The sequence below is a fragment of the Chrysemys picta genome, chromosome 25 (genome assembly GCF_011386835.1).
Source record: "Chrysemys picta bellii isolate R12L10 chromosome 25, ASM1138683v2, whole genome shotgun sequence".
Taxonomy (NCBI): Eukaryota; Metazoa; Chordata; order Testudines; family Emydidae; genus Chrysemys; species Chrysemys picta.
The window spans coordinates 1127074-1151874 of record NC_088815.1 but is presented as its reverse complement, the minus strand read 5'-3'; the positions used below and the strand labels follow the sequence as shown (position 1 = coordinate 1151874).

Sequence of the window (24801 nt, the reverse complement as noted above, 5' to 3'; positions counted from 1 at the left end):
TCCTCTTGCTTGGTACCCAGACTCTTAGCTTTGGCATGAAAACAACTGAAAAATTTCTTCTCTTCTCATTCTTTGCCACGTCAGTTCAATTTGTTCCCAGCATACTGCATTTGAGTTTGTACCACATTTGCCTTCTTAGTATCCTCCCCTTACTAAGTGTTGCTAGCTTAATGTCCTCCTGGCTGCTCCAGCTAGTCTCCGATGAATGGGCCACTTCACACCTCTCAGCCACCTGTGCTGCAGATTGATGTGCCGAGCCTCTTCCCCAAACACTAGGACCAGATTTGGGGCAGGGATTCTGCATCTCCAATCTTCTGCCTCCAGCTGGTTCATGCACTCCTCTCAGCCCCCCTCCCCCTCCCGCCCCGCTTCTTTCCTCCTTTCTCATAGGCCCTCCAAGCTTACCAGGGCATGAAGTGGCAAGAAGAAGAGTGGAGCTGGTGTGTAGTGTCCAGAGCAGTGGGTGGGCTCAGAGCAGCAGGGGATGTCAGACTGCAATGGGCATAGTGCAGAGAATGTTGGATATGGAGCGGCATCAGAGCGGGGGGGGGGGGGCGAGTCTGAACAATTGCAGGGCATATGGGGTTTTGGAGCTGTCGGGGTATTAGAACAGTGCATGGAAGAGTGGGGAGAAAAGGAGCTGTGCAGAAGGGGATGCTGGGGTGGTTTTGTCAGTCTCCCAAAACTCTCACATCCATTCCCCCCCAAGTTTGTCCACCTCTTCAAAAAAAGTTCCCACTGACTCCATGCTAGTCCCTGCACTGCTGCTGCATCCTCACCCCTGCACCCACAGCTCCTCAATGTGGGTCCTGTGCTGACACCTGCCTCTCTATGGGAAGAAGGGCAAAGCAGGGTGTGCTGGAGAGGCAGAGACAGGAGGTGATGCAGGGACAGTGAAGGGACTAATATGGAGCAGTGTGTTCTGTGGCCAGGATAATCATTGCCAAGGAGCCAGAGACAGTGAAGAGGGTGGGAGTACATGGGGGTGCAGAGAAAGTATTCTTTTTAAAAACAAAGAAATTAAATGCTCAAAAACCTTAATGCGGTGTTATGATTGGCCAGCAGTGCCCCATATCCTTCCAGAGTGTGGAGAGAGACTAAACAAAGAAACCTCTGAAAACTAGGAAATACAAAGTTAAGATACGTGCCACAACCCTTGTTAAGTTGTTCCAATGGTTAATTACCCTCACTATTAAAGATGTGTGCCTTATTGCTAGTCTGAATTTATCTGGCTTCAGCTTCCAGCCATTGGGTCATGTTAGACCTTTCTCTGCTAGAGTGCAGAGCCCTCTGGTATCAAATTTCTGTTCCCGTGTAGGTACTTAAAAATGTGTCTTGTTTGCCTGTGCCCAGCTTCCCAAGCAATCTAGATTACCCTGTGTCAATGCTCTGGCCTTTTTATCCAGATACTCCTGTACTGAGACTAACTTGTGATTGACTACGGCACCCTCCAGAAGGGTGTCCAGTCTGGATTTGAGGAGATCAAGAGGTAAAGACTCCACCACATCCCTTGGTAGTTTGTTAACCTTTAACCCATTCCCAGTGGCTGTTATCAGCTCCGGCAGCTGGCACAGTTAAGGTTGCATTGCAGGGCTGGCATGTACCTTAACCTCTGAAAATACAAAGTTTAGGTTTAGCCACTGTTCCCATTCTGGAAGGGCAGGAAGCATCACTGGGTAACTTTAACTCTGCATTAATGAAGTTTTGGGGCATTTAATATATATTTGCCCCTGGAGCTAAAAGTGTTGCTGGTAGCAGTAGTAGGCAGTTATCCTATCTATGGATCAGCCAATAGAGGGGTGTGTGACACACGTTTTATCAGTGGACAATACATTGCTTGCCACACAGCAGTAGAATGTTGAGTATCAGGACTCTTGGGTTCTGTTTCTGAGCCTGGGACAGGAGTGGTTAGAGCAGTTGTTACAGCCAAGAGAGCTAAGTGCATAGGTTCAGCAGACTCTAGTTGAAAGGATGAGTGACTGAATCTTGGATCTGGATATTAGACATCTGGCATCTGTTCCTAATTGCCAGGAGTCCTGTTCACTGTAAAATGGGGGGATGATACCAGTCTCCCTAAGGCAAGGGTCTAAAGCCTTGCCCAGCGAAAAGGGCTGTGAACTCAAAGTGGTGCATACAACATGGGGAAGTCTATATGAGACCTTGTCTCTCCAGCTAAAGAGGAACTGAGCACAGAACTAAAAATGAATGGTAGCTTAGGCACAAGTGATCATGACTTACCACATTTATAATGTGCAAACAGAATAGAGTTCAGACCAGTGATATCAATACTTGGTGCTTTAAAAGGGCCAGTTTCACAAAGCTGAAAACAATTATGAGGCAAGTCAGATGGGAGGAAGAATTGAGTCAGAAAAAAGTGAATGACTGTGAATTAAGACCACTTTACAAGGCTATGTCTACACTACAGACCTTACAGGGGCACAGCCCTATCGCTGCAGCGGCACTGCTGTAAGGTCTCCCATGTGGCTGCTCTCCCGCCGGCATAATTAAACCACCCCAACGAGCAGCAGTAGCTCTGTCAGCAGGAGAGTGTCTCCCGCCAACATAGTGCTGCCCACACTGGCGCTTTTGTCTGTGAAACTTATGTCTATTGGGGCGTGTTTTTTCATACCCCTGAATCAAAGTTTTACCGATAAAAGTGCTAGTGTAAACATAGCTCTAGTTGCCCCAAAAGCAACAATTCCCCAGTCAAGGAAGAGGCCATATTGGTTAACAAAGGACACTTTTATTAAAAATCGAGATAGTTGTAAAATGAACACAGTACACATTAAATAGATTAAAAACTGATGGGTCTCAAAATGTCACTGTAAATGGGGAATCATTGAGTAGGTGTGTTTCTAGTGGGGGTCCACAAGAATCAGTTCTTGGCCCAACGCTACTTAACGTTCTTATCAATAACCTGAAAGAAGACATAAAATCATTGATGATAAAGTTTGCAAATGACCCAAAAATTGGGGGAGTGGTAAATACTGAAGAGGTCAGATCTGGATCGCTTGGGAAGCTGGGAGCAAGCAAAGTATACTTTTAATACAGCAAAATGTGTATGTGTACATCTGGGAACAAAGAATGGAGGTCATCCTTCCAGGATGGAGAATACTATCCTGGGAAGCAGTGACTCTGAAAAAGATTTGGGAGTCATGGTAGAGGTGGACAATCAGCTCCCAGTGCGACGCTGTGCTCAAAAGGGCTAATGCAATCCTTAGGTGCATAAGCAAGGGAAATCTCGAGTAGGAGTAGAGAGGTTATTTTACCTCTGTATTGGCATGGGTGTGACTGTTGCTGGAATCCCGTGTTCAGTTCTGGTGCCCACAATTCAAGAAGAATGTTGGTAAATTGGAGCGGGTTCAGAGAAAAGTCATTAGAATGATTAAAGGATAAGAGAACCTGCCTTGTAGTGATAGACTCAAGGAGCTCAGTCTATTATAACAAACAAAAGGTTACGGTGCAACTTGATTACACTCTAAATACCTACATAGGAAACAAATATTTGATAATGGGCTTTTCAGTTGAGTACAGAAGGTCTAACACTATCCAATGGCTGGACATTGAAGATTGCCCTATTTTCAATCTGAATGGGGCTCACATTTTTAATGGTGAGAGTAATTAACCATTGGAACAATTTACTATGGGGTGTGGTGGATTCTCTATCATAAACAATTTTAAAATCAAGATTGTTTTTTTTCTAAGGGGTCTGCTCTAGGAGTTCTCCTGGGGCTGTTCTTTGGCCGGTGCTCTACAGGAAGTCAGACTAGATGATCACAATGGTCTCTTCTGGCCTTGGAAGCTATGAATAGGTGACAGCATTGACTGGAGATTCTGAGCCTTGAACTTCTGGCTCCTAGCTCAGGGCACCTCGGCTGGTGTGTATTTTGTGGGGAAGGGACCCTCAGACTGTTGGAGAATGGAGATTGAAGGAGGCAGGCCTGTCCTACAAAATTCAGGACCCCAAACTCATGGACCCACCAAAAATGTTGCTCTAAAGCCAACTCTGGAGTCAGGACTCCTGGTTCTTATCTTCCTCTCAGCAACTGGGTCACTCTGTGATGCTGGGCAAATCACATAACCTCTGTGTGGCTCAGGTTGACCATCTGTTCAGTGCTGTGACCGCTTTGCATGGAAGGATTAAGAGCCCAGTGTTTCCTTTCACAGGTGGGATGTGGGGTTTTCCCTTTCCCCTGGATTAATGGAATGTGCTGGACTGGAAGGCCTGGTCTCTCTGCTGAGACTATTTTGTGTGATGGTTTTGTTGGGAAATAGCCACTTGCCCACTGCATTGGGACCATCACAGTGATTCAGAAGGGAAGGCTCCTTGCAGCACCTGCAACACTGAGCCACGTCCTTAAACAGGAATGCACAGAGTCAAGCTAGTGCATGCAGCTTGTGAGGAGCCCGTTCTTCTCATGCGGGGCTAGAACCAATAACTCCCTCCTCTGATCACTGACATCAGTCATTTGGCTTCGAAATGCTTTGCTCTCATACATGCCCAGCTGAAGGAAAGGGCACATTCAATGACTGCAACCTGAGTTGCAGGAGATTTCTACTATGCAAGGGCCAGGGTGAGTAGGGGAGAGCTATGGCAAAGGGAGTTGCCAAGGGGCATTGGGGCAGACAAGCCCCTAAAACTATCCAAATCAGGTCAAAATCTCCGAAGGACAGGCTTCCTCCGGGGAGCCCTAGCTGCTGCCTCCTGCTGGGAATGTGCTTTCATGCTGATTCCGGGAGGGGCAGAGGAAAGCAAGATGCCTGAACTTTTTACAAACTTCCCACGGCTGAGTGTGAGCCCTGAGCCTCTTGAATGTGAACGTTTGACTAGGCGCCCCTGGGGTGAGCCCTGAGTCATGAGTGTAAGCCTCAAAGCCACAGTCTGAGCTCTGAGTGGGAGCCGGGAGTCCTGAGAGGGACCCTGAGAATCTGAAGGGTGTGTCCATGGAGCCGTGGTTCTCTTGTCTAATCCTTCCCTAACTTCACCTTCCTGTGATCTCTTCCATCTCAGGGCTAGGGCGCCTCCTGCTGGCAGGCAGTCCTGCACTCACAAGACGGATCAAAGCCAGGAGCCCTGCGCTCATGAGATGGGAGCCCTGCGCTGCCAGGATGGGATGGGACCTGGGAGCCCTGTGCTCGTGGGATGGGATCAGGGCTGGGAGCCCTAGCTAGGAAGCACTGTAGGGTGAGACGGGAATGGAGGAGCAGAGAGGGCAGGGTCCAACGCAGGAGAGTTGTAAGGGTTGATGCAAACATAATTCAGATAAAATGTTTCCTGACCAGTCCCTCCTTTTACTTCTCTGCTTGGACCCAAGTTCAGCAGCGTTAGCAACATTTGCTCCTCTGAGTCCCACTGATATTTCAAGAAGTGTTTACATGAAAATATCTGCATAGCCAGTGTTTCCATGATGCTTCTGCCTGCATCTCGCCCCGAGTTAATGCTACCTTCTGGGTGGAGGGGCCTGGCTGGGAGGGGACAGAAAAGGATTTGGGGAGCCCGTCATGCAGAGGCCTGTGCCGTCATGGAGGGGTGGATTTCCGTGGAGCAGCAATCTCACCCAGTGCCCCAGCCTGTGCAGTCAGCAGGAAACTGAGGCCACTGACAGACATTGCTTGGTCATTTGAATCCACAGGCAGCTCTCTGCTCTCCCTGCAGCTTCCAGGAGTGGGCAGCCATAGCCCCATCTGGCAACTCCATGAGTGGCCTGTGTCTTTGGGTGCCCCAACCTCCTGTGACTCTGTCCGGAGCAGGGGAGCTGATACAGTTATGTGCGAGTCTGGAGGCCAGTTCTAAGCCCTAGTCCCTGTGTCCCGTGACAGGTATGCCCCAGTCGGGATCCTATTCTTAATCGCTGGCAAGATTCTGGAGATGGACGACTTAGCAGTGATGGGGGGCCAGCTGGGAATGTACACGCTCACCGTCATCGTGGGGCTGCTCATACACTCCCTGTGTGTCCTGCCTCTGCTGTACTTCATCGTCACCCACAAGAACCCATGGGTGTTCATCGCAGGCCTTCTGCAGGCCCTCATCACCGCATTGGGCACCTCTTCAAGGTATGCTGCTTCCCAGGCAGACTGCGCTGGGCAGGGGCGCTGCAGCCCATGGGTAGGATTGCTAGGCATCCGGAATTCCTGGTCGAAAAGGGACCCTAGTGGCTCCGGTCAGCACTGCAGCCCAGGCTGTTAAAAGTCCGGTCAGTGACACAGCGGGGCTAAGGTAGGCTCTGCACAGCTCCCGTAAGCAGCTGGCATGTCCCTGCAGCCCCTAGGCACAGGGGTGATCAGGGAAGCTCCGCGCACTGCCCTCACCCCGAGCACCAGCTCCGCAGCTCCCGTTGGCCAGGAACCACACCAATGGGAGCTGCAGGGGCGGCGCCTGTGGATGCAAGCAGCGTGCGCCGTGCAGAGCCGCCTGGCTGCACCTCCGCCTAGGGGCCAGATATGCCGGCCGCTTCCGGGAGCAGCATGGAGCCATGGCAGGCAGAGAGCCTGCCTTAGGCCCACTGCGCCACTGACTGGGAGCCATCTGAGGTAAGTGCTGCCTGGCTGGAGCCAAAACCCGCTGTCCCAGCCTGGAACCCTCTCCCACACCCTTCCTCCCTCCCAGAGTCTGCACCCTGCACCCCCTCCTGCACCCCTACCCCAGCCCAGAGACCCATCATTTCTGGCCCCACCCTGGAGCCCACACCCCCCAGCCCAGAGCCCATATCCCCTCCCACAGTCCAACTCCTTGCCCCAGCCCAGTGAAAGTGAGTGAGGGTGGGGGAGAATGAGCAATGGAGGAAGGGGGGCTGGATTGAGTGGGGGGCAGCGCCTCAGAGAATGGGCAGGCCTCAGGGGAGGGGCAGGGAAGAGGCATGGCAGGGGTGTTCGGTTTTGTGCAATTAGAAAGTTAGCCCTCCCCCATGGGTAGAATTGCCGGGGAGCTAATTAGACATGATGGGACACATGCTCAGAAGCTCCTGTCATTCTCAGTGGATGCTGAACTCTTGCCACCACCAGGCCATGGTGTGGGAGTCCCAGCTTCTTGCCCTAGAACCCAGTCCCAAGCCCAGCAAAGTCCCATGGCCTTCCTTGGGCCCTGGATTGGGGCTGTGATCATGAGGGCATGCTGCCTCCATCTACGTGCATTAGTGAATGTCCCAGCCCTCTAAGGGGGCTTACGTACCTGTCTGGGAAGGAAAGTGGTGGCGACTTAGCTGCATGCCTGAGCTCAGGGCCCAAACTCACATAGTGCTGGCCTGGCCTGGGGGAGACTCTCAGCGTGTCACTCACACACACACACACTCATGTGCTCACACACACATGCGCTCATGCACATGCACTCACAATCATACTCACACATGCATTCACACATGCTCTCTCAAACGCACTCACTCTCACACACAATCTCACATGTGCTCTCACTCACATGTTCTCACGCATACACACTCACATACATTCATTCACACACAGTCATGCACTCACACATGCTCTCATACACACGCACTCACACACACTCTCACATGTGCTCTCACACTCACACAAGACAAGGCTGTCTAGTCTTTCTCAGTGATTGGGGAGAAGGTCCTCAAGACCCTTGTCTAAGACTGGTGCAAAGAAGCTCAGGATGGTGCCACCCTCCTGCAGAACAAACAGCTTTCTGTGGAACCCACTGCTAGGCCCGCTCCTGGCCTGACACCATCACTCCCAGCCAGCAGCAGAGCTGGGAGTCCTGACACTCTCAGGCAGCTGCAATGTGCATGATACTATCAAGAGACCCACTCAGCCTGCACCCCATCCCAGCAGCCACTTCTGACCTCCCCCTCTACACCTTGCAGGGCAAGAAAGCACGGATGTGGGATAATAACAAACCAGGGAAGGGCCAAGCATGCTGGAGTGCGTGGCCTTTGCTATTGCCTAGAGGAAGGCGGCATGGTCTACTGGTTAGAGCTCTGGGAGTCAGGAAACTTGGGTTCTGTTCTTGGCTCTGAGCTTAACTCTCCATGTCACCTTGGGCAAGTCCCTTTCCACTTTTGTGCCTCACTCTACAATACAGAGGTTCTTGGAGGCACCATGCCAGGGGCCAAGCCCTTGGTACTTCCCCCCAGTGTAGGCTCCAGTAGCCTTCAGGGCCTATTGCTGAGGGAGTGGGGTCACAAAACTCCTTCGGCCAGAGCCCACTCCCTGGTGCAGAGGTTGGGTGTGGCTTTTTCATGGTGTTTGGGGTTTCCTTTCAGCTCGGCCACGCTCCCCATTACATTCAGGTGCTTAGAAGAAAACAACGGGGTGGACAGGCGCATCACCAGGTTCGTTCTGCCTGTAGGCGCGACCATTAACATGGATGGCACGGCTCTATATGAGGCCCTGGCAGCCATCTTCATCGCACAAGTCAACAACTACGAACTCGACTTCGGGCAAATCATCACAATCAGGTGACTGGGCCCAAGAATCTGTGCCACTGAGAGGGAGTCTGGCATCGGGGGACTGCCAGGACTTGACGGCTGACCCCAAAAGAATCAGGCACCTAGTCTGCTTCCAAAAGGGACTGAGAAGAGGGGGAAACAACAAATTCAGTCTAGAGAGGGCCCCACCACAGAGACCCCACCTACCTCATCCCTTTCCCCATTCTGTCCATCTCCACCATGTTCCTAATGCAGTCCCTATAGTAATGAGGTGCCCTGATTGTCTGGAGATGAACAGAGGGGAGGAGCTGGCTGCCCCATCCCTCAGAGCCCAGAAATCTCCCTTTGAAATGGGTGAGTGCAGGGGAGGGCACATGCTGCTGCTGGGACACCGTAGACCAGAGTATGGATTCAGGAAGCAGCCCAGGTTCATGGCCACTGCAAGTGTGCACTGTGCTGCATGCCCGACTAGTCACTGCCCACGGGGATGGCAGGGGCCTGCTTGGTGACCGAGGCCAGAGAGCTGTTGAAACTGCAGCTGATGGGATTTGAGCACCTTTGTGATACACTGAATTTATTACTCCTGCTACCTGCCTCTTTGGGTGACACTGGCTCTGTGAACGGGTGCTGGACTAAATTGGCACATAGGAGAACTCCTGCCTCTCTCAAAGTTTGCAGGAGGGTTCTTCACCCCATGGCAGGGGCTGGGAGTTTGACTCCCCTGGGCTAGGTTGTTCCATTCAGTCCCGGCTTGGGTGGATTGTGCTGTGGCTCTTGTTTGTAAAAAGGGATGAGATAGCACCAGGATCTGAGCAGTCCTGCACTTTGTGGAGTTTGAACTCCGCACCAAAGGTCATAGTTCCAGCCCCTCTACAGGCTGCATGTTTATATCCCAGATCTTTCCAGCTGCTGACCAGTCTCTGTCCGTAAGTCCCTTCTGAGCCATTTCTCACTCTGGAATCATAACCCAAAGCCAGGGAAACTGCTTCCCTGCAGGGCCTGCCTTAAAACTTGAGACCCTTTCGGGTATGTCTATACTGCCATTAGACACCTGTGGCTGCCCCATGCCATAGAACAGGGGTGGGGAACCTACAGCCTGTTGGCCAGATCCAGCCCATTGCTTAATTTCCTCCAGCCCATGCATCCCATTGGCTGGGGAGGCTGTGCCTCCCCAAACAGCCAGGCGTGGACCTGCCCACGCTCCTCCCTGCCCAGGCCCTCTCCCCTCCTGTTCACCGCCACGCAGTGTGCAGTTCCTCCAGTCCCCCTGGGCTCCAGCCAGGGCTGGGGGGGCTGCCCATGTGCTCTCCTGGCACTCTGGGGCTAGGTAGGCTTGTGCACCATCCACCCTACTTTTGGTCTGGCCCAGTATGGCCGTTCTTATGTTCTTGATGAGACCTTTACTGGATACTGTGTCCAGTTCTGGCCTCCATGCCTCAAAAAGGATGTTGAAAAATTGGAGAGGGCTCAGAGCAGAGTTACAAGAATGATTCAAGGTCTGGAGAACCTACCTTGCAGTGAGAGCATCAATATATTTAGCTTATCGGAGAAGGGTCAGAGGTGACTTGATCAGTCTATACGTTCCAACCCGGTGAGAAGATTTCTGATAGCAGAGAGCTCTTTAATCTTATAGATTCATAGACATAAGGTCAGAGGGGTCCGTTTTGATCATCAGTTCTGACCTCCTCCATAACTCTAGCCATAGTTTCTGGGAGAACTAGAGCAGATCTTTTAGAAAGATGCCCAATCTTGATTTAAAGACTGCAAGTAACAGCTAATCCACTATGTTCCTTGGTAAGTTGTTCCCATGGTTAGTTACACTCATTAATAAAAATTGTTCCTCACTTCCAGCCATTGGATTTTTTTCTACCTTTGTCCACTAGGTTGAAGAACCCTCTAGCATTATATATTTTCTTCTCATAGAAGTACTTACAGACTCCTCACCACACATGCAGTGCAGGGTTTGGATGGTGGCAGTAAATAAGGCAGGGGCTACACACTGACTGAGGAATACTGAACAAGCTACCTCCTTCACCGAGCATTGTCTGTCCTTTGCACTGAATGAGGTGCAATCCTGTGGAAACATAGTGTGTGGTTATGGAATTAATGAATGTATCATAATGCCTAGACACAAGGGGGCAGCGCTAGGCTTGCACAGGCCACCAGAGATCTGCCATTTCCTACCTTTGCAGTGTGTGACTTTGCAACCTTAACGTTTTAATATAGTTTTTTTGTGTGCAATTAAAAAATAGAATACAAGAAAAATAAGTGTGGAACCAAATTTGGGGCTTGAACCTGCTCCATTGATGCCAAAGGCAAAGATCTCGGTGGCTTCAGTGGGAGCAGAAGTGGGCACTGATTAAATGCAGACCTGCCCCTTTGCAGGGCATGGTCCACACCTTTCTTTCTCCTGCTGATCACTGTGCTTTCCTGTCCTCCCCAGCATCACTGCCACTGCAGCCAGCATTGGAGCAGCAGGCATCCCCCAGGCAGGCCTGGTGACCATGATGATTGTGCTGACATCGGTGGGGCTGCCAACTGAGGACATCACACTAATCATTGCGGTGGACTGGTTTCTGTAAGTTCCCTGCACAGTGGCAAGCACTGCTCCAGCTGCAGAGCCGGTTCCTCCCTGCTGCACGCGGGAGTTTGCTGTGCTCAGCCCCTGTTCCGAGCAGCACAGTGAAGGCTCTAGGACCACCTTGTATCACTAGGATTGCAACCTACTTCTGTACATGTGGGGTCCAGCCAGGGCTCCTCAGCACATATCCCAGAGACTACAGGCACCAGTGACCATGCTCAGAGCAGCCAGGTCACTGAGCAGAGTAGGCTCCATTTGCTCTAAACTAAAGACCTCCTAAAGCTTCAGGGCCAGGTTGTCCCCAAAAGGCGCAGGCCTGCACTGGGGCAGTACTGCACCCAGGGAGCATGGGGAGGGCTCGTGTCTCAAGGAGACAAAGGGCCCACCAGGGACAGCAGTGTGGTGTTGGAATAGGGAGGGCCGGGGGTCATGGCCCTCCCACTTTTTGAAAGTGGACAGGTTAGTCCCACCCCCGCCTCCAATCCTGCCCCTGTTCTTCCCCCCGAGGCCCCGCCCCCCAGCCAGGCTGGCAGCTGGAGCCCAGGGTGGGGAGGCCAAGAGAAGCCCCTGGCCCGTGTCCCCATTCCTGGGCCCCCTGCCCAGGGCAGGTGGAGGGTCCGCGGCTCCTCATAGCTGTCTGGCCACGCAGCTCTTACGATGGCTGGGCTGCGGCTCCAAGGCCCCAGCCCCTGGCAAGAGCCGCGTCAGGGTAAGAACCATGCGGGCAGCTGAGGGGAGCCACGAATCCTCCACTTGCCCTGGGCAGGGGCCCACAAGGCAGGAACATGGACCGGGGCTGTTCTCGGCCCCCTCACCCTGGGCAGGGTGGAGGGACTGCGGCTTCTGGCCTGCTCTGGGCTCTGGCTTGGCCGGGAGCGGGACCATGGCGCGAGCGGGGGACCCTGCTCCCCCACTTTTGGGAAGGTTCCGCCAGGCTGGAATGTGGCCAGGGCAGACAGCAGAAATATTTGTGTATTCTGCATGTTGTGATGTAGACTGAAGCGGATCACACTCACTGTGGGCATTAAAAATTAACAAGTGAATAGACTGAAAGAGCAGCTCCCAAGTCTAAAAAGACTGTCTTGGTAAGAAGGAAATTGACCAGAGCTGCAGGTAGATGACAATGCGTGAGTGCCAGAAAGTGCATCCCTGCAACACAGAGCAGGGGATGGAGGCTGGCTAAGGGTCTCAGGCCTGGAGTTTGGCTGAGGAAGGCGAAGGAAAATAGGGAGCTGGTGAAATGATGTTGGCTGTTGTGTTTAAATGATTGCACTGTGTATGAGCGCCCCCTCATGGCTAGAGGTCATGCTGCAGCAGCCTGCCTCTGTTCCTTTCCTTGGGGCCCTTTAGTAACTCACTCAGTTAACTGATGCTGAAGCGTTTTCTGCTCACTGCTTCACAGGGATAGGTTAGAGCAAGAGAGGGCGTAGGCTGGTGCTAGGGTGTCTGTAGCAGGCACTAAGAGCCGTGTTAGCACTGTTCAGGGGTCCTCCCCCAGCAAAGCTCCATCCCCCCTCCTATGTGCACAGGCCCAGCACCCCTCTGAGCCCCTGCCCTCGCACAATGCTAGGCCCACTCATGTCACGCAGGTGCTTAAACATTCCAAATCCCAGGCAATTTGCACACAAACCCCTCTGTTGGGAAGCAGTTCCAGCTGCCACACATGCAAGTTACCTGACAAACCACAAAGGCAAGGAAATGAAAAGTTAACGACCTAGCAGTATGCGCCCTCTACTCCATCCACAGACACACACCTTTTCACTACCACAATTCCCATACGCCACATGGCACAGCCTTAAATGTCCCCAGAGGGATTCCAGACCCCATATTTTTCAACATGTGTAACATAGAGTGTCGTCTCTATAGCAAAAGGTAGTCAAGTCAGAACATGACACAGGCTCGATCCACCAGCTGGGCCTCTACTTGTCAAGAATCCGTTTTCATCCCTTTCATTCCGGAACTGATGTTAGGCTAGCTGGGCATCGTAGAGCACAAACAGGTACCCACCAGCATTAGCAGGGACAGTCTGTCACCAACACAGAGGCCAAGAAGGGGGTTTGTTTGGGGTCATAAGAGTTACAAGTTCAAGGAGAAATGACTTCTGCTTAGATGTGCCTCCCACAGTCAGCTGAACTGGAGGAGTAAACCTGGATATACTCCGGTGAGCTGTGGAAGCGCAAGGTGAAGAAACAGGTCCTGCTGGCAAGAGTGCATGTGGGGTGGGCGGCTGCCGTCCCAGGTGTGGCAGTCACAGGCGTGCCAGCGGGTGTAGAGGGAGTGTACCAGTCCGTGGCTTCACTCCCCACTCCATGGTTTTGTGTCAGGTGTGTTTTGTGTGTGGCCACCTTGACTAGTTCACAATGACCTTTTTTGTGTGTCTAAACAAGTAGTAGAATGATGACATAAGTGACCAGCAAAGACACCAGAGCAATTTGGTGGGAAATGATTTGTAATCCGATTATGTCAAACTCTTGGTGGGGACAGTTTGTTTGTTTGGTTTTGTTCAGGCTCGTTTTAAAGCACAGTTCTGCACAGAAACAGCTTGGCAGGGGGGTGTCCTTGTTTGTCTTTCAGTGAGTCCAAATCCAAAGCCAGCTGCCAGCCCTGGGCCCTGCACTATCACCAGTAGAAAAGGTTCTGCAGGCCAAATTACCCCTCCAGGAGAGCTGTGCAGCCCCGGTGCTGGGAGCGGGATTGCACAAGTGTGAAGTGATGGGAGGTGCCAGACTGCAGTTCACTCTGTCTCAGCCCAGCTGGCTCTGCCAAATGGAAAAACGTTATTTGAGACACTAAAGGCAGCAAAACTGAGAGCGATCCACAGAGCCTGATCTTCGTCTCTCACCAGTTGTAAACTGAGAGCAATTCCTTTGAAACCAGTGGAACTATACTGGTCCTATTGACATTCCAGGGAAGTGAAAGGAGGGAGCAGATGAGTTGAATAGAAGGAATCAGTTTAAAATCACTTCTGAGTCAAACTGGACGTCAGGGGGGCCATTCCACAGTTGCCTAGATCTGCCTTAGGAAGATCTTCAGCACACATTTCTTTTTGATCCTTTTACTAACACACCAGGCACTAGAGCTGCTTGAGAAATGGGGAACATTTTCCTGAAAATGTTTGTGGAAAATGTGTCCCTTTTTTTGTTGAAATTCTGACTTTTTCAGCCTGCTCTGGTACCAAAAAGTGATGACATTTCCCTGAAAGACTCATCCCGTTTTTCCTGGTCACTCTTCTCTGCTGCTTTCCAGGGACCGTCTGAGAACCACCACCAATGTGCTGGGGGACTCCCTGGGAGCCGGGATTGTGGAGCACCTGTCTCGGCATGAGCTGGACGCACAGGACAGCGAGCTTGGGAATTCTGTGATTGAGGAGAATGAGAAGCCCTACCACCTGATCTACCAGGCGAACACCCACAAGCACCGCAGCGAGACAATCATGTGACACCAGGGAGCAGGGTTCAGATTGAGCCTTTAAAAAGGTCAAGACTGGAAGACAAACCTCTCAGCAGCTGGGGATGGAAAAAGAGCCAACTTAAGCTACAGAGAAAACAAAGACTTAACCCTTTCTTTACCTAGAGAGTTGGATGTTCATTGTGACCCTCCTCTTAGAGAAGCAGGACTGAGAGGTCCTGGTTTCGTGGTCCACTGCCCCACCCTGGACTAGACTAGGAGTGGGAGGATGATAGTATTTAGATTAGTAACTGTTTCTTCTCTGCACATTGAGGCAGAAAGCTGGAGCAGCCTCTGTCCCCCATTTCTAGACATTGTCTGAGGCACCATGTGTTTCATTAGCGTCTTTCTTCACATTTGTATCTGCCTTTCTTTGTACACTTGGCATGTGAAGGGTTAAGAACCAAGACAATAGGCAGCAACTGGCTCCCAAAATGAGTTGGTATTTTGCAGTAACCAACTAGGATCTGGTTAAAAGCAACAGAGGGTCCTGTGGCACCTTTGAGACTAACAGAAGTACTGGGAGCATAAGTGAAGACTTGCATCTGAAGAAGTGAGGTTCTGACCCACGAAAGCTTATGCTCCCAGTACTTCTGTTAGTCTCAAAGGTGCCACAGGACCCTCTTCTATATGCATCCGAAGAAGTGGGCTGTAGTCCACGAAAGCTTATGCTCTAATAAATTTGTTAGTCTCTAAGGTGCCACAAGTACTCCTGTTCTTCTTTTTACAGGACCCTCTGTTGCTTTTTACAGATTCAGACTAACACGGCTACCCCTCTGATACTAGGATCTGGTTGCTTCCATGGTACATCCCTATCGCTATACAGCAGCATTTTTCTTGAAGTCCTGGCTTTCTAGTTTCTATTGTGATCCAGGAATCAGCCCTGAGTATGTTACATTCAAAGGCAGAGTTGGCCTAGCAACTCCCCTGGTTCTCAGCTAAAGCACTACCCAACCAATAACTGGAGCTAGATTAGTGATTTGATTGTCACTGTGGCTGCATCGAAGCATTGTCACACAATTCTTAATGGCTTGTCCTCTTGTCCTCTTGCAGAGCTGCAGAGCCAAACAGCTGGTCAGGCTCCACGGGTCTGAGGATCACCACTGGGAACCCCGTTTATGTTAGCAAGGGGCACACAAGGAATCAGTGGGGAGTCCCCAGAAGAACTCCCCAACTTCTCAAGTGGCAATTATATTGATATTGCTATCAGAATAGCAGCAGTGACATCATAGCAGCCTGGGGTTCCTGAGGGCCTGTCTTATGCAGTATCCTGGCAACTGTCGGGGCTGCATGGCTTTCAAGGGGCTGGGAGACTGTGGATAATATGGACATTCTGACTTTTCTTTTACTCTTTAGTTTGGGACAAAATATCATTACCTGTGAATATGGGCTAGGCTAGCAGAACCAGGAAGGGGTTGAATGACTTCTGTTCATCTGAAAAGCTGCTAGAGGTGGGCACACGAACACAGACAAAGAATTGATTGACATTGGTTAAAGCATCTAGCAGTCTGTAGGTACTCCAGGTTCTTGTGGCCCATCAGGACTTGGATGGGAAATCAGGCTCCTTCTAGGGGGTCGTGCCACTCCTTGAAAGTTGCCTTGATAGCCAATAGCTCCTTGTTCTGACTATCATAGCTTTTTTTCTGCCAGGGTTAACTTCTGTGAATAAAAGGCACAAGGGTGGAGTAGAGGTGGGGGGCTTGTTGACCTATGGCAAAGTTTGAGGTGTGGGCCTCGATTGTAAATGGTTTAATGGAATCTGGGTGAATCAGGATGAGTGCTGAGGTGAACTTCTGTCGATCAAAGACCGACTGAGCCTCTGCACCAGACAAACCGGGGCTCCCTTTTACATGAGCACCATTAACCATGCCGCCAGGCTAGAGAATCCTTTAATAAATTGCCTGTAGAAACTGGCAAACCCCAGGAATTGCTGCATCCTGCTACCTGCTTAGGCATGGCCCAGTTGGATATTGCTGCCACCTGACATGGGTCCATGGTGAGTCTCTCGTGCAAGACAATGTATCCCAAGAATTCCACTGTGTCTTTATGGAACTCAGTTGTTCTCCACGCTGGAGAGGCAGGGCCAGACCTGATCAATTTGCATGGGTTTGGGCACTGGAGAAAGGACTGGTGAGGGGGGGGCTGGAGCCAGCAGGGCTGGTGGATGCTGGGAGGACTATATTTTTTTTTTCTTGGCAGAATTTGGTCAGGCAGTCTATTGATCTTGATGCATAGGTCGACTAACCCATCTGGTTAATAGTCATTTTAGGCCAGGCTGGAAATGATCATTCTGGTCAGCCTCATTGCACTCAGTGTCTGCTGCCAAGCATTGGCACTCTAGCAGCTGGCTGGCATCCCTGCTAACACCCGAAGTGCACCTTCAGCTGCACACTTGAAGATCACCGCCGTAGCTTGAATGAAGTCCTTACATTGTCCCAGAATGGTTTCAGGATTGGCGATGCCAAGCTAGGGCCTCCCCAGTAAGCAGGCTAATAATCTGTCCCACTCTGCGTTGGTCAGTGGGGTACATAGAATCACAGGGTTGGAACTGAGACCTCAGGTCACCTAGTCCAACCCCGATCTCTGAGCGTATCAGAAATAGGAGCCAACATTGATTTATTGCAGAGTAGCAGCTGTGTTAGTCTGTATCCGCAAAAAGAACAGGAGTACTTGTGGCACCTTAGAGACTAACAAATGTATTTCAGCATAAGCTTTCGTGGGCTGCAGCTCACTTCTTCAGATGCATAGCATTGATTTAGGAACCCATGAAATTTGTGATGGCCATTGAATTTATCAGATGGGGGAGCTTAGACTTACAGGTCAGAGCTAAAGGCAGTGTGGCTTGAGCTTGAAGGACTGCATTCTGCGCCTGTAGGGTAGCACCCAGGGCCGGCACGGTCTGTAGGACTCTGGCTAGCTCTGTTAGAGAGATATTGGCCTCTGTAGGTTCTGCACTCTCTGCCTCAGCTCTAATTCTCCTATTGTTTATATTGGGCTGTCAGTGACCGGAACATGGGTGGTTGGGCTTAGTGATGGGAGCAGGACTAGGGCCTAGTGGTTAGGGCAGGGGGAGGGAGGGAGGGAGGAATTGCAGCCCTGGGTCAGAGCTGCAGTACCTGGAGCGAGACAAGGCTGGGGCCACGGCAGCAGCAAGGCTGGGAAGAGCAGGCACAAGAGCTATTGGAGGCGAATGCTTTGAGTAGCTGCTGAACTGCTGCTGCTTCTGCTGGGCATAAGAGCCAGTCTACTGACTTCTCCCACCAATCCCGCGCCGTAGACAGACAGGCAGCCTACTACAGGCCAGCTGCACTCATGAGGTTGCCGGAGATTGGCTCAGCTGCAGGCCCTGGGTCCCAGTAACCACTCAGACACATGGCTGAGTGAAGGGGTAGTTTTACGAGGGATGCAGATACCCTAGGTATAGAGGCTTAAGCAGTTACAGTTCAAGGTGTGTAATAGAGGTTCCTGTTGGGGTCCCTGGCCAGTCCAGTCCAGAGCCAGGGCTCTTCTAGCCCACTGCTTATGGTGCCCTCTCCAGTCCAGTCTCTACTCCAGCAAACTGGAGCTTGCAGGTTTCCAGGCCAGGCTCAGTTAGTGTCTCTTATTGAGGCCTCTCTACACTGTCTCCCTGCCCAGCCACTGCCACTCCCACATATGTCCCACACAGACCTGTACCCACCCATGATGTCTAGCGGTCACAGTCTGTTCCACGTGTGGCTGTCCACAGTTCCTTGGGCTTCTCTCCAGCTCCCTGCTGCCATGCAGCTCCCCCTCCTAAACAAAGCCTGGCCACTTCAGGTAGAGGGTCTTTCCCCTTACCTGGCCAGGAGTAAGGGGAGGTGTGGTGAGGAGGGGGCTGACAGGATTTGTAGCCCCCTGCTCTGCAGAGCCAGCACACTGCCTCTCATGGGAGCTGTGCAACCAGCACCTGGGGCAAGGCTTGGAAGCATTGACAGCTTCAGACAGTTGGGTCTTATTTTTCTGATTTATTTTTGTAAGTGAAATATCTGCACGATTCTATCATTTGAAAGCAGGCTGCTGCTCCCCTGGTAGTAACTTGATTCATGTCCTGCTGGAGCAATTAAAAAAAAAATTAATGGAGATATCCTATCTCCTAGAAGTGGAAGGGACCTTGAAAGGTCATTGAGTCCAGCCCCCTGCCTTCACTAGCAGGACCAAGTACTGATTTTGCCCCAGATCCCTAAGTGGCCCCCTCAAGGATTGAACTCACAACCCTGGGTTTAGCAGGCCACTGCTTTAAACCACTGAGCTATCCCTCCCCCCCCACCAATGCCATACTGCAGACCGGTCTCTCGTGACAGTGATTGACTGGCACAGTGCAGGCTGTAGCGCTTCTACTCCATCTTTGAAATCAGTGCCTAAATAAGGAGAGCCCAGAAAAACTCTGTCCGTTGGCTATTTACACAATGTGGTGACGTGAACACCCCTAGCTGAGCCATCTCCTAGTGGACTGCCATTTAACACAGTAAAGACCCAAGCTAAGGAAACTAGAATGTAACACCGCCCAGGCTCCAACAACGTCACAGTCTGACAAGCCCAGGGAGTGAGGAAAGTAGGAGTTACAATAACATCCCCTTCTTAACTTCCCCACCCGGAGGGTAGTGGGCTAGGGGACAGAGTACCAGACTAGATCTGCAACTGACCTGCTGCGTGTCCTTAGACAGGTCACCTTCCCCCTTTGTCTCAGTCTTCCCATCTGAAAAATGATTCTGATTCTGACCCACCTAGGTAAAGCACTTGAGAAGTGCAGATAGAAAGTGCTATGTAACAATCACTCATTTTAGAGAGGGGTAAACTTAGCTGCAGCCTTAACTATGGAAAGGCAGACACCTGATCAGAATTGGAATCTCCATCCTTAGAGGTTTTTAAGGCCTGGCTTGACAAAGCCCTGGCTGGGACGATTTAGTTGGGGTTGGCCCTGCTTTGAGCAGGGGGTTGTCAGTGATTTTCAAACTTTTTTTTGGCGACCCAGTTGAAGAAAATTGTTCATGCCCACGACCCAACAGAACTGGGGATGAGGGGTTTGAGGTGTGGGAGGGGCTCAGGCTGGGGCAGAGGGTTTGGGTGCAGGGGTGAGGGCTGCGGGGTGGGGCCAGGATGAGGGGTTTGGGGTGCAGGAAGGGGCTCTGGGTTTGGGGGGGTTCAGCTGGGGCAGGTAGTTGGGGTGCGGGAGGGGTTCAGAGCTCTAGGCTCGGGGTGCAGGCTCTGGGGTGGGGCCAGGGATGAGGGGCTTGGGGTGCAGGAAGGGGCTTTAGGTTTGGGAGGGCTCAGGGCTGGAGCAGGAGATTGGGGCACAGGCTTACCTCGGGCAGCTCCCGGTCAGTGGCGCAGAGGGGTTGCTAAGGAAGGCTTCCTGCCTGTCCTGGCACCGCAGACCGTGCTGTGCCCCAGAAGTGGCCAGCAGCAGATCCGGCGTGCAAGTGGCTTCGTGCAGCTCTTGCCTGCAGGCACCAGCCCCCAGCTCCAGAGTGTGATGATGATGCTCGGGGCGGAGGCAGTGCGCAGAGCCCCGTGGCCCCCCCCCGCCTAGGAGCCGGACATGCTGCTGGCTGGTTCTGGAGCACAGCGCGGTGTCAGAACAGGTAGAGACTAGCCTGTCTTAGCCGGACAGCACCGCCGATGGGACTTTTAATGGCCCAGTTGGCGGTGCTGACCAGAGCCACTGTGACCCAGTGCCTGACATTCTGCGACCCAGTACTGGATCGCAACCCACCGTTTGAAAACCACTGGACTACATGACCTCCTGAGGTCTCTTCTAACCCTAATCTTCTATGATTCTATGATAATTCTGAGTTAACATGTTAATCGGTAACAACCATCGGAACAATTTACCAACAGTTGTGGTGGATTTTCACTGGCAATTTTTAAATCAAGACTGGATGTTTGGCTAAAAGTTCTGCTCTAGCTCAATTAAGAAACCTCCCAAACCTTCACCCAAACTTCAAAAGCAAGAACGTTTGAGTCATGGTGACTTTTGTCATGCTTCACATTCCTTGATTCGGTAGAGCTATGGAAGCTGCGGTAACAGCGCCGACAAGGTATTGAGCTGCACAAGCAGAAGGCTAGACTCTAGAACAAGAGAGCAGTTCTGTAACTGTATAAACCCAATACAGGATACTGGGTGCATTTCTGGGCACAGTCCCAGCAAGCTCATTCCTGCAGGAGACATTAACAAAGAATTTAGGAGAGGATGAAAGGTTTAGGTAGGGTTACCATATTTAAAAAATAAAAAAAGAGGACACTCCACGGGGCCCTGGCCCCGCCCCTTTCCCACCCCCAGCCCTGCCCCAACTCCGCCCCTTCCCCACCCAACTCCGCCCATTCCCAAAAGTCCCCACCCTAACTCCCCCTCCTCCCTCCCAGCCACGCGAAAAGGGCTGCCCAAGCGCTACCGGCTTCACGGTTTGCCAGGCAGCCCCCAGACCCTGCGCCCCCGGCCGGCGCTTCCCCAGCACAGCTGGAGCCCGGGAGGGGACGCGCCCAGCCGGGGGCGCAGGGTCTGGAGGCTGCCCGGCAAACCATGAAGCCGGTAGCGCTCGGACTTCGGGCAGCCCCTATGCCTCCGGACCCTGCGCCCCCAGCCGGGCACTTCCTCTCCCGGGCTCCGGCTGCTCTGCTCCTCCCCTGACCCTTCGGCTCTGTTTAAGAGCCAAGCTCCCCGAGCCAGCGCTACGGGCTTCGGGCAGCCCCCTTGCCTCCGGACCCTGCGCCGCCGGAGCAGAGCAGCTGGAGCCGGGGAGGAGAAGTGCCTGGCTGGCGGCTGGGGTCCGGAGGCAAGGGGGCTGCCCAAAGCCGGTAGCACTGGCTCGGGCAGCTTGGCTCTTAAACAGAGCCGAAGACTGAGTCAGGGGAGGAGCAGAGCAGCTGCGGGAGGGGAAGTGCCCGTCCGTATTTTTCCCGGACATGTTCGGCTTTTTGGCAATTCCCCCCGGACGGGGGTTTGATTGCCGAAAAGCCGGACATGTCTGGGAAAAACCGGACGTATGGTAACCCTAGTTTAGGCAGTCAGGTTTATCCTGCTGCTGAAATGATCTTAGTAGAGATTTACAACAACCCTACATTGCATGAATTTCAGGGCCTCAAGAGACCATTATGTTAAAATAATCTGACTTCCTGCATAAGCACAGACCACCAGGTGATTCCTGCATCAAGCCCATAATCCGTGGCTCAGCTAGAGCAGATTCTGCCCAGTCCTGATTTAGAGACTTCAAGGACTTGTCTTCATTGCAAAATCAACTCAAGTTATAATCTGAGTGTTGCTCCTCACTTGAATCCTGTCCACCCCCGTACCCTTCCCTGAAGAGCAGTGGTGTTTTTAACTTGCATTGACTGCCCCAGAAGAGGTATAGACTAAAATCCGAGTGAGTCTAACTTGCTAACAAGTCCACTCTGTAAAACAGATTCAGGTTAGTGGTATTCAAATGCTGCTAGTCCTTCAAGTGCTGGAGAACTTGCCACCTCCATGGCAACCTGTTCCAGGGCTTACTCGCTCTGCTGAATAGCTGCATTCTATTCCCAGAGTCAGCAGAGATTTCATTTTCATTTGGGTGTTGGTGTCCAAACCTATTAATTAGGGACCTAGTAATTTGCTAGCACCTTTCATTCCAGACTCTGAAAGTGGTTAACAGCTCTTAATTCATGAGCCTTCACACCCTCTGCCCAGTGCTGTGAGGCTGCAACGTAGAGGTGGGGAAAATAAGAAACTTTGACAGATTTATTGAAGTGAAAGTAAGACACACACAGAACAAATCAGAAGAGAAGGCAGCTGAACCAAATAGTTCACTGCAGTCAGGAGACCCCTAGTTTCTGTCTGGGGAGCAGAAGCTAGTGTTCTAGCAAAATAACTAGTTGGGGCCAGGCAGCTTTTTCCTACCCCTAATATTTCTCACATCGGTAGTACAGAGAGTAATGTACTCTGCTGAGGATGGCTTTCAGGAGGTAGAGGGTAACCAAGGCATTGCATGTGCTTTCTTCATTAGAAGGTCCTTTTATTCAGAGCATATAAAAAAAGTAAATTCTTCTCATTTTCCCAAAGATAGTTTTGCTTCGGAGGCAAAAGGTAAAACCCGTTATGGCTCTCACCTGCCCAGTTGTTGGTAGCAGGTACTTAAATGCATCTTGTGCTAAGTGAGCCCTGCATCCCATTGCACGACTACAACCTGACAGCCAAGGCTCCCACAGAGCAGTATGCTGAAAGCCTTGCCTCTTGCAGTTGCCTACTTTGGGAAGGAGTCTCGGGAAGGAACAGCAGCTGAGCAGCGGCCTGCAGTCAGCTAGTGCAAACCTGGCTCACCGGGGGGACAGGGGATTTCAAAATTCAAGCTGAAGAAAGATCTTTTTACCTTGATACCTTTTCGCCCCAACCCTGGCATTTTTCTTCAGGTTGCCAGCTAATTACATGGTTAAGACAGCAGGTCTTTATGTTTACACTATCCAAAGGGTAAAAGATTGTCAGAAAGGTGTGTACAGCTTTCGCTTTTGCTCACATTTTTTTGCTGCTACTTCCAGAATGGAGGGAGGTGCAGATTCACAAAGATACGTATGTGTTGTGATGCTGATCGGATTGGGCCCCACATGTGAGTTAGGTGGGCGAATGCCGGTCTGCCTTGGTTTGTGAATCACTCGGAGGGTTAGGCAGTAGGTTGGTGCCTGGGCACCTAGAAGGAGGCAGCAGTGCATATGCCTTGAGGCACAAACACAGGCACCAAGGGAACTTTTTACTGCAAAAACTTAGGCACTGAATGAATAGGCACTTGCAGAGTTAGTTCAGTGGGAGTTTTGTGAATCACAATGGAGCCTAAAACTGGGATATAGGCACCTACCCCCCCCCCCCCTTAGCCACCTAAGCACCTTTATGACTCTAGGCTGGAAATACAGAGCTCCCTCCCTGTAAGACTGCACACTCCATTCTAGTGCTCGACTCAATTAGCCAACTAACTCCCTCCTTAAAAACCAGATGCCTTTGGGAGGTCGTTTTGACACTGCGATGCCCAAGACCAGCCTTGCTAGGAAGGAGCACTGTACATATATTCAGTTTATGTCCTGTCAGCTGGTGGCATCTCTAGGATTTTGCAACGTATGGAGAGATTGGAACGTGGTTCTTTACTGGGAATTGGGATGCCCAGTTATATCCCACACTCCTGTTGTGTTTGTCTTTGTTACACCAAGTGGGATAGACTAAGGCTGTCCAGCCAACACACCATGGGATTTTGAATACCATCCTCCAAACCCGCAGATCTAGCTTTGCCCCAGTCCTTGAAAATTTGATATTGAAAGTGTTTGTGTTTAAAATCCTATTGTCAAGAGGTACCTGAGGGTATCCTGACTGGTCTGTCTCTGTTACCTAAGTGATGCTTCTTTCTATAGGGTCCTTCCAGTTGTTTTTGTATTTTAAACAAGTCACGTATCTGCGTCCATGTGACTGCAGTGCAGTCTTGTTTCTAACTAGTGGGTCTGCGATGTGTGGGCTTGAACAAGGAGTTTGTTCACTGCTTTAAATACGTAAAGAACTGCTTGGCCAAAACCCATCTTGGCACAGAATTTCCAGGACAAAGGCAACATTTTGCACTGGAGAAAGCAAGTTTACACACAGGAGCCAAAAAGTGTAAAATGGGCCGTTTGTTCCAGGAGCCAAAATTTTGCCCAGTGGATCCACTTCTGGAACAAGGGCCTGTCCGTCCACGGCTGCACATAGGGATGGAAGTAATTGACAACTGAAAACCATTGCTTGATAGTATGTTCATAGTGTGCTCACAAGTTGGCTGTGTTTATGCTTGAGGGCTGCTTCTTCATGCTTTGAGTTTCAGAGATTTTAATGGTGGAGATTTTGTGTATTTGAAAAATAAGATTTTGTGTATTTTGAAAAATAAAATTTTCCATGAGTCCTGCCTTGGAAGCATGATCTGACAAGCTTCAGTGTCTGAGATTAGAGATAATGCCTCTGGCATCATTCATTACAGCTCTTGGTGTTCACTTGTCCATGTCGTAGGAACCTGCACTCAGGGCTGCCCGGGGGGGGAGGGAGAGGGCGCAAGTGGGGCAATTTGCCCCAGGCCTCGCAGGGGCCCCACAAGCTCTGGCCGAGAATCCCTTTCCTGGCTAGAGGCGCCTTTTTACTTACCCGGTGGCGCTCTGGGTCTTCGGCGGCATTTCGGCGGTGGGTCTTCTGTACCGAAGATGCGGAGTGACTGAAGCCCCCCCCCCCGCCGCCAAAATGCCGCTGCCGCAGACTCAGAGTGCTGCCCGGTGAGTACAAGCTCCCCCGCTTTGCCCCAGGCCCCCTGAATCCTCTGGGCGGCCCTGCCTGCACTAGATGTAAATCCTCACCAGCAAACCTCTCCCCTAAAGCTTTCACCTGACCTCTAGACC

At 51.4% G+C, this 24801-nt stretch overlaps 1 protein-coding gene across 6 annotated transcripts in view; it reads left to right on the top strand.

Annotated features, from left to right (window-relative positions):
- The window catches only part of LOC101938807 (excitatory amino acid transporter 4-like), a 116259-nt gene extending 91917 nt beyond the window's left edge, over positions 1-24342 (top strand). For 4 of the 6 annotated variants that reach the window (XM_005312930.4, XM_042847685.2, XM_042847686.2 and 1 more), the window contains 4 exons: positions 5821-6054; positions 8220-8414; positions 10828-10962; positions 14212-24342. In XM_005312930.4, the coding sequence (XP_005312987.2) occupies positions 5821-6054; positions 8220-8414; positions 10828-10962; positions 14212-14404 (757 nt within the window). In that variant the 3' untranslated portion in view covers positions 14405-24342. Of the gene's footprint in view, positions 1-5820; positions 6055-8219; positions 8415-10827; positions 10963-13539; positions 14108-14127; positions 14180-14211 lie in introns of those variants that run through there. The other 2 variants (XM_065578265.1, XM_065578264.1) reach the window with 2 other exon arrangements.
- The last annotated feature ends 459 nt before the right edge of the window (positions 24343-24801 follow it).